Source organism: Mus caroli, unplaced genomic scaffold, assembly GCF_978045245.1.
Source record: "Mus caroli unplaced genomic scaffold, Mus_caroli_1 scaffold_3, whole genome shotgun sequence".
NCBI lineage: Eukaryota > Metazoa > Chordata > Mammalia > Rodentia > Muridae > Mus > Mus caroli.
In genome coordinates this window covers 104,762,198-104,776,605 of record NW_028227258.1, presented here as the reverse complement: position 1 = coordinate 104,776,605, position 14,408 = coordinate 104,762,198, and the positions used below count along the sequence as shown (strand labels likewise).

The 14,408-nt window shown below is 44.9% G+C and overlaps 1 protein-coding gene across 2 annotated transcripts in view; it reads right to left on the bottom strand.

Annotated features, from left to right (window-relative positions):
- Positions 1 to 13,570, bottom strand: part of Wwtr1 (WW domain containing transcription regulator 1) — a 119,592-nt gene extending 106,022 nt beyond the window's left edge. Inside the window, exons 1-2 of one of the 2 annotated variants that reach the window (XM_021158158.3) lie at positions 13,389 to 13,570; positions 12,495 to 12,929 (exon numbers count right to left, since the gene is read on the bottom strand). In XM_021158158.3, the coding sequence (XP_021013817.1) occupies positions 12,495 to 12,929; positions 13,389 to 13,555 (602 nt within the window). In that variant the 5' untranslated portion in view covers positions 13,556 to 13,570. Of the gene's footprint in view, positions 1 to 12,494; positions 12,930 to 13,275 lie in introns of both variants that reach the window. The other variant, XM_021158157.3, reaches the window with a different exon arrangement.
- Between the last annotated feature and the right edge of the window lie 838 nt (positions 13,571 to 14,408).

Genomic DNA, 14,408 nt, shown 5'->3' with positions numbered 1-14,408 from the left:
TACTACTGGGGTTGGGAAGAAGTAGAAAGGCCTTCTGCTTGTTTGGACCACTAGGGTGTCAGGGAGGGGATGGAGTTTGCTGTCTTAAAAAATCAAGCACAGAGGTAAAAGGCACTGCATGCAAGGAGAAAAATCACAAGTATGCCCAGAAATCTAAAGAGGCACCCCTCTGCATGGACACTGGCATTCCTATGTACAAAATGGAACAAAGACTCAAGAAACAGCCATCATCTCCACAGCTCCAAGTCTGTTCTGTAACAACATCAAACGCCCATTCCCTTGCTGCATTCACATCTATGTGGAGAAAAGACACTTGGTTGGGAAGAGGAACAAGCGCCCCAGCATCTAGACTCCACAGGTTCACCTGAAGGGCAATGGAATTCACAGAATACTTGCTCTTGACTTCACATTTCAGCCAGGACAGACAAGGAGTCTGAGCTCTGTATCTGCTCCCTTAACTCTTTGAACCTTTATTTTTCTCTTCCCATCCTTCTTAGTATACGTTTAAAAAAAAAAAATGACTGCCACAGAGTCTGAAGACTTCAATTCGGCCCACATGACATTTCCTTCACATTTAATTACTTCCATACAATTTACATCCGCTAGTCACGCTAGACCCCAGAGTATTAAACATTCTCCTTGACAAAGACGCTCTTGTCCAATAATAACCCCCATAATCAAAGTTCAGGAATTATGGGTAAAGCCCAGCTGGCTGATGGATGAAACAAACAGGTTTTTAAATTCACCCAAGCAGGCTGCAGACCAGAAACAAACCAAAGCAGGCCACTCTAACATCAGGCTTGAGAACAAAGGCAGGCAGCATTGCAAAGGAGCAGTCTGCATGCAAACACCTGCTTCCTGGGGCTTGCCCTGAGGAGCCAGCACGCCAGCATACCTGAGGACCTGGTCTGTTTTCAAGGGTTCTAGGGCCAGCTGGTGTTTAAATGTTTTTAAAGTAGTAGGTGAGCTCTTTTATCCCCCAGCAAACTTGGGCAACAGCGATTATCTATCCTGTAACAAAGGAAACCTACAAAACCCCTCAAGTCTTTTATGAGTATTTCTAGTTCTAGACAATCGTTCGACCTTATATTACCTTCCTCGCCTTTCCCCAAAATTTAGAAAGTTCAGGATAGCACAAGAGTCCTAACACAGCTTCTTGGGTCTCCCTTACTCTCATAGGCCTCCCTTTCACAAGAATATTGCCACTTTTCTTACAAAAATCCCCTTAAGACTATTTATAGTTTCATGCACTCTCTCTCCTCATGCTCAAAGCCCATTCAGACTGCCAAGTACAAACAACCTGAACGGTCTCTCAGGGTCACACTCATTTTTCAGATGACTCATTAAAGTTACAATAGCCTGCACCATCTTTAAAACAGCTGATCTGTCAACCAATAAAGGTTAGGACGAATACAGACCCACACCACTTATACCACTGCGACCTTAGAAACTGACAGATGAAATGTTTTGCTTCTAGCCAAAGAACTACTTTTGATCTGCTCTAACAAAAAGCAACTCCAAGCCAGGTATGGTGGGTGACACACACATTTAATCTTAGCATTCAAGAACTCTGTGAGTTCAAGACCAGCCTGATGAGTTCCAGGACAGCTGACCTATATAAAAAGACCCTGTATCAGAGAGAGAGAGAGAGAGAGAGAGAGAGAGAGAGAGGTGGGGGGGGGGCAACTCTGGAAGCAAGCTAATGGTGATGGCTCAGCAGATAAAGGTGCTCAATGCCAAGCCTGAAGATCTGAATTTAATCCCCTTCTATGCATTTATCCCAGCAACCAAGAGGCAGAGAGGCAGGTGGATCTCCACGGTTTTAAGATTAGCCCTGTCTACATAGTGAGCCAGTCAATGTCTACATAGGCCAGCTAATGCAATACAATGAAACTTAGGATTGGGAAATAGAATAAATTTTACAGCAGACTGGGGCTGGTTAAGGATACAATGGAGGATCAGATGAGGGAAGGGGGATGGGATTGGGGGATAGAAGGCTGAAATTGAGAGGTATTTGGAGGGTGGTGTGGAATAGAAACTTCCAAAAATATATGAAGGTGACTGTCTTAGTTAGGGTTTCTTTCCTGTGAAGAGACACCATGACCACAGCAACTCTTATAAAGGAAAACATTTAATTGGGGCTGGCTTACAGGTTCAGAGTAAGTTTGGTCCATTATAGTCATGGTGGGAAACATGGCAGCATGCAGGTAGACACGGTGCTGGACAGGGAGCTGAGAGTTCAACATCTTGATCCTCAGGTCAACAGGGAGAGAGCTGACTAGAGAGCTTTGAAGGCCTCAAAGTGACACACTTCCTCCAAGCAAGGTCACACCTACTCCAACAAGGCCACACCTCCTAATAGCCCTACTCCCTATGGGCCAAACATTCAAACATATGAGCCTATAGAGGCCATTCCTATTCAAACCACCAGTGATCCTAAAGAGGACTCCTAGTAATGAGTATATAATCCTAACCGACCACCTGCTTCCAGTGGCAGGACTGGGTTGCATTCAATTGATCTGTTGACCTAGGGGGTACCATGAAAATCCCTAAACAACCCAAGCTGTTGCTAAGACAAAAAGGTTACTCTCTGCAAACTGCCAGTAAAGGCCCCATTGCCAAGGAAAACACTCACACAACTCATTAAACATGGAGAGGTTGAGCTGGTACCTATATAGAGTCTTTTTCCCTACATTCTAGTCTCTTTGGTGTAGGAAGGTACCCTACAGACAACTGAAAGAGAAACACACCAAACAGTCACAAAAACCTTTGACCTATGATCTGTCCTGCCTACAAAATGTGCTAAGGCAGTGGTGGCCTAGAACATGTGGAAGTAGCCAACCAATGTCTGATTTGACTTAAAGCTCCCTTCTCAAGAAGGAGCCAAAACACAACACTGCCCGAGAAACAGAAACTAGATAGCACCAAAATCTAGGATTAAACCAAACAATGAAATGATTCCTAATAGTGTTCTGCGGTACTCCTAGATCAGTACCTTACCCAGTCATCATAGAGGCTTCCTCCTGCAGCAAATGGGAAGAGATGCAGAAACCCACAGCCAGACATTACTTGGAGAGAGTCTAAATTGGAGATCTCCATCAAATCCCTCCCCTCAGAGTTCAGGAAACCTCAAGGCAAAGGAGGCGAAAATCTGACTCTGTCCTGCCAGAGAAGATGGAAGACACCAAGAGAACAAGGCCCTCTGAATCAACTAAGCAGACATATGAGACCACAGAGACTGAAGCAGGATGCACAGGACCTACATGTGTCCATACCAGGTCCCGTGTCTGGATATAGTACCCGTTTCAGCTTATTTTTTAGGGGACTCCTGACCATGAAAATGAGTCTCTGACTCTTGTGCCTACTCTTGGGACTCTCGAAACTTCCTATTAGGTTGCCATTTCGAACTTCAATATGATAGTTTTTGCTTCATCTTATCATATTTTATTATGTAATGTTTGGTTGTTATCTCTTACAAGACTGTTCTTTTCTAATAAGAGACAAGAAAGGAGTAGATCTGGAGGGAAGGAGAGGCAGGAAGGAACTTGGAAGAGAGAAGGCAAACTACAATCAGGGTCTATGATATGAGAAAAGAATCTGTTTTCAATTAAATAAATAAACAAATAAGCAAACAAACATTTCAAAAAGACATTTCATTCAATATGAGCTTCTCAATGAATGTTTTAAAAATCTGATTTTTCTTTATCATACCCATGAGTTGGTATATAGAATAATTTTATCTCTAAATATATCCAGGTCTACATTATTATATCAAAGGCTACATCTATCATCTGGCAAGATGGCTCAGCAGGTAAAGGCACATGCCACCATACCCAAGGTCAATCCTGGGGCCAACATAGTAATAAAGGAGAAAACCAATTTCTGCAAATTGTCCTAACTTCCACTCACACTGTGGCGCAGGCGAGTTGTGGCACTCACAGACATGAAGACAAACATTAAATAACTCAATGTAATATAAAAACGTAATAAAAACTCATTTTCACTTCAGCTGACAAAATTCCATAACAGCAGTGTATGTCCCCATATTCACAGACAAGTTTATAATCCTTTCTTCCTGCAGCTCTCAATCCTAGGATCCACAAAGCAGACATGTGTCACCCAAGAGGTTTACCAGGCCTAAGGAGAGCCTTGTAGAAGCCACTAGAACTCCTTGAAGACACTTTGCTTTAAGGCACGCATAAGTAATGCTCTTCACCTATGAGGTAAGCTGGGTATCCTGAGGCACGTGCAAGTGAGAAATCTGTGTCCCTTAGTGATTTTCAAAGCGATTCACTAGGACTGGACAATTAACAGGTTAAATGGAAAGCATGGGGCAGCACCTGACTCACGGCACTGTGGCTAATAATTACAAAAGGCTGCAGGACTACATAACTTGCTCTGACACTGTCAGAGTCAGCCACAGTTTGGGATGCAGGCTTTACAGTCATTCGTTTAGCACTGACACCCAGTTTTCCATAAGGGCCCAACACTCTATGCTGTTCCAACTGTGAAAGAGCTGTTGATCACTGATCAATAGTTATTAAGATTCAAGCAACAAACAAAGAGCAAATGCCTGCCTAGGTACTGAACAGATCACAGCCCTGAGGCCTTCCTTTGGGCTGTCTTTGCTGAGCCTGAGCCCCCCTCACCATCTTCATATGCAAAATGCAGAAACTGCAATATCAGTAACTCAAGCTGAACTCGGCTTACACCAGCAATGGGACAAGTTTCTAATAGACTAAGAAAAAAAAAAAAAAAAGATCACACTTAGTCATAGCTTAACCCACAAACAGCTAGCTACTCCTTTACTCCTAACTTTCATTTCTTCAAGCTATTCCACAATGCAAATTCATGGCTGGACTTTATGGTATTTTATGATATTATACTTGGCACAAGTTAGCCAAATATATGTTAGATGATATAATTTAAAAATCCCTGTTTTCCCAAAGCTGTACATACATAGGCTTGTAGTTTACACACTACAGAAAACAAAAACCTATAAAGTAGGGACAGCTGTACTACAGAATTTTCTAAACTTCAGAAATGGTGTATGATGACACACACCTTTAACCCCAGCACTCGGGAGGCAGGTCTGCAGAGCAACTCCAGGACAGCCAGGGCTGTGACACAGAGAAACCCGGCCTCCATCATCATCATCATGAAACTTCAAGAATGTCATGAACAGAACTTAAGTTTATCGTTTCCTATATGAACCCTAATCCCTCCTATAAAATTCATGTCTATACAAATCCCAAATCTATAACAGTTGCTCCTAAATTTACAAAACACAAACAAATAAGATAGCCTTTCATTTATTTATTTACTTATTTATTTATTTCATGTATCTGCATGTATATACAGTGCCCCTGGAGACCAGAAGAGGACCCCCTAGAACTAGAGTTACAGACCATTGTGAGCCACCATATGTGTACTGGGAACTCAGCCTGAGTCCTCAGCGAAAGGCTGAGCCACATCTCCCCATCCATGAAATAGCCTTTTAATCTCAATATAGGCTTTAACTATAAAATGCAACCAAACCAAACTCAGCTTGATAGAACCTGAAGAATTTCCTTGCATTAATCTCAGAATTCCCTTTGCCAAGTACCAGTTCTGGCAAACAAGCAATAAAAACCACAAGAGACAGAAAAGATAAACCCTCACCCAAAACTACACGTTAGAGTTCCAGAACCACACTTACAAATGACACTCTCCAAACATAACCTGCTGCTCTTACAGCTATAATTTAGTATGACATACCCCAACAACAGATACATGCCACTACCTTACAAAGACCGACCACAGTAGAGCAGCAGAGCAGAGACTGAAGAGCCAGACAAGTGATTATTTTATCAATTAGGATAATACTTGAATTCAAATCTGGTTTTGTTCTTTTTTTTTTTTTTTTTTTTTTTTTTTTGGTTTTTTCGAGACAGGGTTTCTCTGTATAACCCTGACTATCCTGGAACTCACTTTGTAGACCAGGCTGGCCTCGAACTCAGAGATCCGCCTGCCTCTGCCTCCTGAGTGCTGGGGTTAAAGGCATGCACCACCACGCCCAGCGGGGAGGGGTTTATTTATATTACATTATGAGTATGAGTGTTTTGCCTGCATGTATGTCTGTGACACACAGGCATGTCTGATGCCTGAAGAGGTGGTGAGCTTCCATGTGGATGCTGGGAATTGAACCTGGGCCCTATGCAACATCAACCTTCCAGCCCCGGAATTCCAATCTTTTAACTTGCTATAAAAACACTGGCTTCAGATCTCATTGCTTAAGCAAATGTGTGGTGTCTCCACAAAGCATCAGCCCTATGAAGTGAGGGACCTACTCCTCTTCAGGGACACTAGGGACTTGTAAGAGAGCGTGGAGGGCTGTAAGAGAACGTGTTGCCTACAACTATCTGAATTCCTATTTTCTTCATTTGTCCAAATTATATTACTAAATTAACATACATAGCCCAGGAAAAAGTGTCCTCAGTGGGGAGGAATGTGTTCCCTGAACATGTCTAGGATCACAGAGCTAACCATTCCTTTTCCTTATCATTGTCTTTGCTGGCTTCTAGGCACACTTTTTTTTTCTTTTCTTTTAATTTCCTCCTGACTATTCACCTATGTCCTTTACGGGATCTATAAGGACTTCTCTATCTGAAGCCCTATGGGACCGCATCCACAGTTGGATTCAAATCTTGACATATAACAGACTGATTATATAGCTCAATGGTAGATGCCAAACGGATTGGACAGAGCACAAAATATATCCTAGCTCATAAGGGCAAATAAGACATAAACACACTAAACGTTACTTAGACATACTAGAAAAAAATTTTTCAGAAAGTCATGGTTCACCTCCCCTGAGTATTTATAAGCAGTCAACAGTTGCTAGTGGGCGGAGCTCTCAAAAGCCAGTATCTCTCTGAGGGCATATGAGGAGTTAATGTCTGCTGAGGAGGGAGAGCCATTTTCTTCAGTGATGTCACCATTAGTACGGTCCCATTAGTAGGGGCCCTATAAATAACGCCTTTCCATGCTATGTAAGCAATCCCAATTAAATCCACTCGGTCTCAAAAAGGAAAAGGCGTGAAAGCAGAAGCGAGATTAACCAGGGAAGTGGAAGAGATCTGGAGGAGGGGAAGTCAGGAGAAGGTAATGGAGAGAGTAAATATGATCACAATATGTGACCGTCATGTATGAAAACGTAAAGATGAAAGCTATCATTACATAGAATGAATGTATAGTAATTGAATAAGAAATAAAAAGGGTTCCCTCTGGAAGACTGAAAATCAGGGTCCAAAACCCTACATGGTCATTCACAGTTATAATCCAGATTCTCGGGCACTGAATGAGAGGATCATCATGAATTTAAGGACAGTGTGGGCTACAGAATGAGACCATGTCAGAAAAAAAGCATGGTCAAACTATGAAGAAAGGGGAATGTAACATTGATCAATGAAGAGTAAGAAAAAAAAATCATTTCATGCGGGTTGGATGCACTCTCTCCCGATTAGTTAAGGATTTAGAATGTCACACACAAGCGCTAGCTTAAAATCCAACCTAAGCCAGGCAACCCCTTTTTAGTCCCAGACCTTGGAGGCATTCACAGGTGGGTCCCTGTGAGTTCAAAGTCAGCCTAGTGAGAGACCTTGTTTCAAAAAACCAAAACAACAGATAAAATCCAATTCTAACTAATACATGAGAAAATTAATCATTAAAATCAAAGACTGTTGACTGTGGATTTTCCAACCCTCAGAATTGTTTATGAGGGGTATAGAGAACCAGTTAGGAGGACTTGCTGCTCTAGCAGAGGACCCAGGTTCAGTTCCCAGCTCTCATATCAGGTAGGCCACAAATTCCTCTAATCCTAGCCCCAGGGAAGCTGACACTCAATTCTGGCCTCTGAGAGAGCCATCACACACATGGCATTCAATGAGTACATACACATAAATAAAAATAGTAATAATAAATATTAAAAAAAAATCTTCTAAGTATAATGGTATACCACTTTAATGTTGCCAGCAATAAGGAGGCAAAGGCCGATGGAGTTCTCTGAGTTCAAAGCTAGCTTAAGGCCGGGCGTGGTGGCGCACGCCTTTAATCCCAGCACTCAGGAGGCAGAGGCAGGCGGATTTCTGAGTTCGAGGCCAGCCTGGTCTACAAAGTGAGTTCCAGGACAGCCAGGGCTATACAGAGAAACCCTGTCTCGAAAAACCAAAAAAAAAAAAAAAAAAAAAAAGCTAGCTTAACCTACAGAGCAAGTCCCAGGATAGCCAGTGCTACACAGTGAACTTCTGTCTAACCATTTAAACAAAGCATAAGTTCCGGTTATAGGTTCCAGGCTCTGGTAATGTGGAAGGTCCTTGAGAACAGGCGACCTGTAAGAACCAGCAGCAAGCCAAACGTCACTGACTTACAGAAAGGGCAGTCTACCAAAAGTGACAGAATTCGCTGAGGCACACAGCTCAGCTGACAGTACTTGCCCAGCCTAAGGGAAACCCTGGGTTCAAACGTACACACAAGGCATGATGGCATGTGCCCAAAATCCTAGCAGCACTCAGGGAGTAAACACTGAAATATCAGTCATGAGTTCAAGAACATGAGACCCTGGTCTTAAAAGAGAAGGGGAGGAGGGTAGAGAGAAAGCAAACAAACAAACAACAAAGATGACCTATCAGACCATTGATATGTAAACAAAGAAAACTAGATTCAGAAACTATGTTCTCTCTATCTTATCAGAGCCTACTGCTGAGGGTTAAAGAGGAAACCTAAATTAAATACAGACACAATTTTTAAAAGTTTAAAGATTCCTACCTGTGAGATCTAAGGGGCCAAAGGAAACCAGTGTTGTTCAACCAAAAGACCACTGGGCTACTAGATCAGTTACCAAGTGTGAAGAGGCTTAATCAAAAACAATATTTTAACATAAATTTCAGAAAAGGCAAAACAGCAGGGTGTGGTAACCACGCCTTTAATTCCATGGCTCAGGAGGCAGTGGCAAAGCAGGAGTCCCAGGCCAGCCACAACTACATCAGGAGACCTTGTCTTAAAAAGAAAAACAGTAAAAAAAATTTTAAGACTGGTCAATGTTATTGTATGAAGAGCAGAAACTGTTTTGAGTTTTCCACAATAACATTTCTACATTTATAGAATAAAAACTGAAAAAGTTGACTGAAGGACATCATTTTCTTTATAATTCTGCTTTACGATTCATGTACAAAAAAATTTATGCCATTATAATCAGAAATTTAAAAATAAATGAAAGCCTTAGTAGGAGAGCTGAAGAGATGCCTTGGTCATTAGATAGCTTGCTGTTCTTCCAAGGGCACTGGGGTTCCCAGCACAACTGGACCTGAAAACTCTGACCCATGAAATAAACTAAAAAGTAGCCTGCAGTGGGTTCAGTTATCAGTAAACCAGGCCACACCTGGGCTTTAGAGAAACCGTGGTTCAGCTTTCCCCACACTTGGTTTTCCCTCTCTGTCTAGTACCTTAAAGACAACCACCACAGAGAAAAGGTGTGGATACTCAAAAAGTGACCTTTAAGAACCAGAAAGGGCTGCCTTTAATCCTAACACTCATGAGGCAGAGGTAGGCAAATCTGTGAGTTGGAGGCCAGCTAGGGCTACAAGGTGAGACCCTGTTTTAAAAAGAAAGGTAACAGAAAGCGATGACAACAGGTACCTAGGAGTAATCTATCCTACCTAAGAAAATGGCAAAGGATTGTTAAAAGCTTGGATGTCTCAGCTCCACTTCCCATAAAGCCACTGTTCAGCTTTGCAGGTGGCAATAGGCAATGGGGGAGTTTTGAAAGGGAAGAGAAAACCTGCTTTGAAATAGATGGAATCGTTTCAGTCAGATATCACTGTTAAATAACATGACTTCTGCCAAATCACACCTTCATCCTCCTCTAGGATGGATAAAATACAAAAGTCACTTAAAACCCTCAAACTGCTACGTTGGAGGCCAGCCTGGTCAACGGAGCTAGTTCCAAGACAGCCAGGCTACACACAGAGAAACCCTGTCTTGAAAAACAAAACAAAACACACACACACACACACACACACAAAAAAAAAAAAAACCCCAAAACTCTCAAACTGATCCCTGTTGATTAAAAAGTCCTTTGGTTTCTGACTGACAGAGCCCTGAGCTCCCCATAGTCAAGAATGGGATTCTCCTGCCAGTCCCACTTATGGCGACAGAGCTGAGAAATGGATGGGTTCCAAAAGAATGAAATCAGGGTGAACAGCTACCATTTTTCTTAAGGCCGTGTAACAAAGTGTGGCACAGAACACGTACCTTACTCAAAGTTCAAACAAAGCTCTAAAAGGAATCAAGAATTCTTGGCAGAATGCGTATTCTACAAGACAATATTCACAAAAACATAATTCCTTAAATTCTTAGTCACTTAGCCAAGAAATTTCCAGGGACGGCATCAGGTCATGCCAGCATACTATTTACACTCCATCTACCATTCAAAATGAAATGAAGAAGCACTCTGGCTTAGCTGGAGGAGTGCCCATTGCTGCATGGGAGGACAGAAATGGATCACAGCAACTCTCCCTACACCCAAGGCTAACTTCTATTTTTTGCCCTAAATCACTAACACATCTGAGCAACTTAAATCATTAAAAACACATGTAGAAAAGAATTTGATTTTATTTAGAAGTTGGGTTTTTTTTTTCTAGGTTCCCACAGATATTAGGCAAGCCCAGCAATTCCACATATACATGTGCATTCATGAGCAGTTTAAAAATCATCTGAGGGACCATCGAAAATTACTGAAACGCTACTTGTATTTATTGCAAAGTTCACATTGGTAAAAAAAAAAAAAATCATGGTGAAATACATACAGCTGCATTTACTTAAGTGAACTTAATACACAATCCTATTTTGAACATGTATGCAGTACAGACACTAATATCTTCCTTTGGAGACTTAGAAAAACGCCATGCTATTACATTGCATATCTGACTTCTACCACCACTTAGAAATCAAAGCCCTGAGCATGTGTCTACACCATACCTCAATAATCCAGACACCAACTGTGTGCCAAAGCCATTGTGTTAGCTTCAGGATGCCAGCACCACAGTAAGCCCCAAAACAAAGATTACAAATACAACAAAAAGTATATCCCCAAGAGGCTGGAGAGATGGCTAAGTGGTTAAAACCACTTGATGCTCTTGAAGAGGACTGGAGTTCCGTTCCTAGCACCGAAATCCCAAATTAGGGGAGGGGGATGCAGCTCACACTGCCACCCTGGGGAATTAGACATCCTCTTCTGGCCTCCACAGGCACTTCATGTATGTGGTGCACATACATACATCCTAGCGCATACACATAAAACTAAATAAGTGCACATGATGTCAACAGCTTTGGGATGAGGAAGAGCTGAGAACCAGAATGAGTCTCAGATATGCCCATAGCATCCACTGCTCATTCTTAGAGGGCCTCAGTAATCAAAGGACCAAAGATATTTAATGCAAAGGAGGAGCTTGGCATTACACTTTTAAAACAGTGCGTGCTATCTTACATTTGAGCCTTTCAAAGCAAGGCTACTTCAGCAAAGGAACGGGGCTGTAAGATGAAGTTTAAGACAAGGTCTTTGATGTCTTCCCTTTGGGCAGTGCACCCTAGCCGAGCTGAAGTGATTCTGCACCAATGGTTCAGCCACAACTTCTGCCGAGGCCTTTTCTAACCTGACCCCTATGACCTCACTGATTCTGATAACAATTCAAGTTCCAGCCGGGGTTTTCCCTCAAGAACCCCCTCTAGCAATTGAAAATAGATTTCTCTGTTCAATCTAATTCAAAAGGCTGGATCTAATGTAAAATTCACAACCTTAAAAAACTAGGCAGATAGGGCATAAAGAATGACAACGCACACTACTGCCCTGCCGTGACGGTATTTTAGGTTACCAAGTGTAACATAAGACTCCTGACCCAATTTCCACACAATTTGTTGGTCCAGCCCATAACTACTTTACAGTGCGGTTGGTAATTACATTACTGTGCTGTGTGGTCATTACGTCATCAGCTAGGAGAGGTAAAGCCCACCAGGCACTGCGTTCTTTTCCGGTTTGCTTTTCCCGAGTGACTGAAGAACCCAGGCCACCTACTCACCTGGTTGTGAGCTAGCTAACTTAAGTGAAGGCGCTAAGGGCCTAAGACCCAGATTTAGGCCAAAGTCGCTCAAACTTCCTTTCCCCAAGTTTAGGTTTTCCAATGGCCTGGATCTCTTAGGGCTTAAGCAGTTTCCACTTCATGAAACGTTCTCTGTTCTAGTCAAGTACAACTCCCAGAGATTCATTCCCTACTTTTTTATCTTAGCAGATCTCTAAAGCACCTTGGAAAAGTCAGTCTCTCAGGCTCTGTCTCTATGTCTCTCTCTCTCTTTTTCACACACACACACACACACACACACACACACACACACACACACCACGAACACACGAGCGTCCAGGGCATCACAACTTTGCCCCTCTTGGCTGCCCGCAGACTTACTTAAGGAAGTATCTCTGGCCAGTGGCCGTGAAGGTCATCTCCCACCCGGGGGGCAAAGGCAGCTCGTCGGTCACGTCATAGGACTGCTGGCGGAGATGTGCATGCTGCTGTGCAGGGCCTCCAGCGGCTCCCGCACCGGTGCCTAGCTGCAGGGATGCGGGCGACGAGTGCGAGCGGACGTGCTGCGCGCCGCCAGCTAGTCGAGGCCCCGGGTGGCCGCCTGATGAGTCGGTGCTGGACTGGCGCGAGTGCGAGCCGGAATCGGGCTCCTTAAAGAAGGACTCCGGGAGGATCTTTTTCCGCCATGAGCTGGGCTTGGGGTTCATGACAGAGTTGAAGAGGGCTTCGAGGTCGGTGTCCAGGTCCTGCGTGACGTGGATGACTTGCTGCCCTGGCGGCGGGAGCGGATGGGGCACCGAGGACGGATTCATCTTTCTACAAGAAAACAGAAAGATCAGATCACCCTTTTAGTGCAAGTCAGAGGAGGAGGGGGGGTAGTCCTGGGGAAGGACAGAGAGAACCTAGAGACAGTTAGGTATGGGTCCAGGGACCGGCCGGTGGGGGAGGGGGCGCCCCTGGCCTCCGAGATTATGCAACTTTCCCCGCAACAGAGAAGCTCCCCTGAGCAGGCAGCCGCGGGAGGAGGTGGGTAGGGGGTGCCTGCACCAGACCCAGTCACAGCTTCCCCTGCCCAATACCACCATCGGCAACCCCAAGCGTCCCGACTGCGGTCATCTAAGAGCCGGACACCAGAGAGGGTGCGGGGCGCGGCGGGAGCTACCTGGGCACGCGGGGAAGCCAAGCCTGGGCGCCTCCCGAACTGACGAGCTGGAACCCGGTCCCGGCTGGCAGATCCCGAGCGGATTCCCAGCAGCCGAAGGCTTATCCTCTTACATCCCCGGAGCCGGCCTCGGGCGCTCCCACTGCGCGAGGAGGCGACAGAGAAGACGTAGACGAGCGCAGCCGCCGCGGCTCCCGGACTGTCCCATAAACAAAGTTTGCAGCAAACTCCCACCCTTAGGAAAGAGGCGGGCCGAAAGTGGAGCTGTTGAATTATGCATGACCTCCTGGCCGGAGCCAGCCTGCCCCACGCCCCTCCTCTTCCTCCTCCTCCCACCCTAGCCCGGCTGGCGGGGGTGGGCTGGGCACTTCGCAGCTCGGGAGAGACGGTGCCCCCGCCCCGCCGCGCCGCCCCGACCTCTCCCGCCGAGCGCTCTATCTGCATTCCTTTGAGTTTACCACTGACTTGGGGCGGGATCAAAGAGAAAATGGTTCAAGCCTGTTAAATCAAGGGGTTATGGACAAAAACCAAGTCGGAAAATAACGGAGGGCCCTCGGTTGAGGGTCCAAGGCCCAGAATGAGTCTGTCCTGAGCGCTTGCCCTCGTCTTAAGGGGAGCGCCCAGCACCCGGAATGTGGCACGGGGCGCGGATCTGCCAGAGGTCGGACCGGGGCGCACCCTGGCTCAGGGAGACACCCGCGAGGCCAGACTTTCCACGGAAGGCTGCTTAACGCTTGTGACCATATTTGGTCTGGTGGGGAGACAACTTGGCCGTTTGGCTTTCAGTTGTCTGCGAGACGGTTTCCAAAAAGTGCGGCTGTAGCTGAAGATGCGGCTTCACCAAGGAGTCGATTGTAAACTACCAACTTTCAAGCCTTTCATCAATCCTTAGCTTCCTCTACGGAGTGAATCTGGATACTAGGAGTTGGAAAAAAAAAAAAAAAAAGGCCGAGACAAAGCTGCGTTCTAGAAGGCCAAGCAATTGCGCCCCCTTCACTCCTCCCGCGGCGTTTGCGAGGGTAGTGGGAGGATTGGAATGTCCCTGGGTCGCTCTAGGGAGCCTGGAACTGGGATGGAACAGGGGCAGGTGGCTAGGATAGAGAGGGTGTGCCAGTGACCCGGAAAAAGCCACA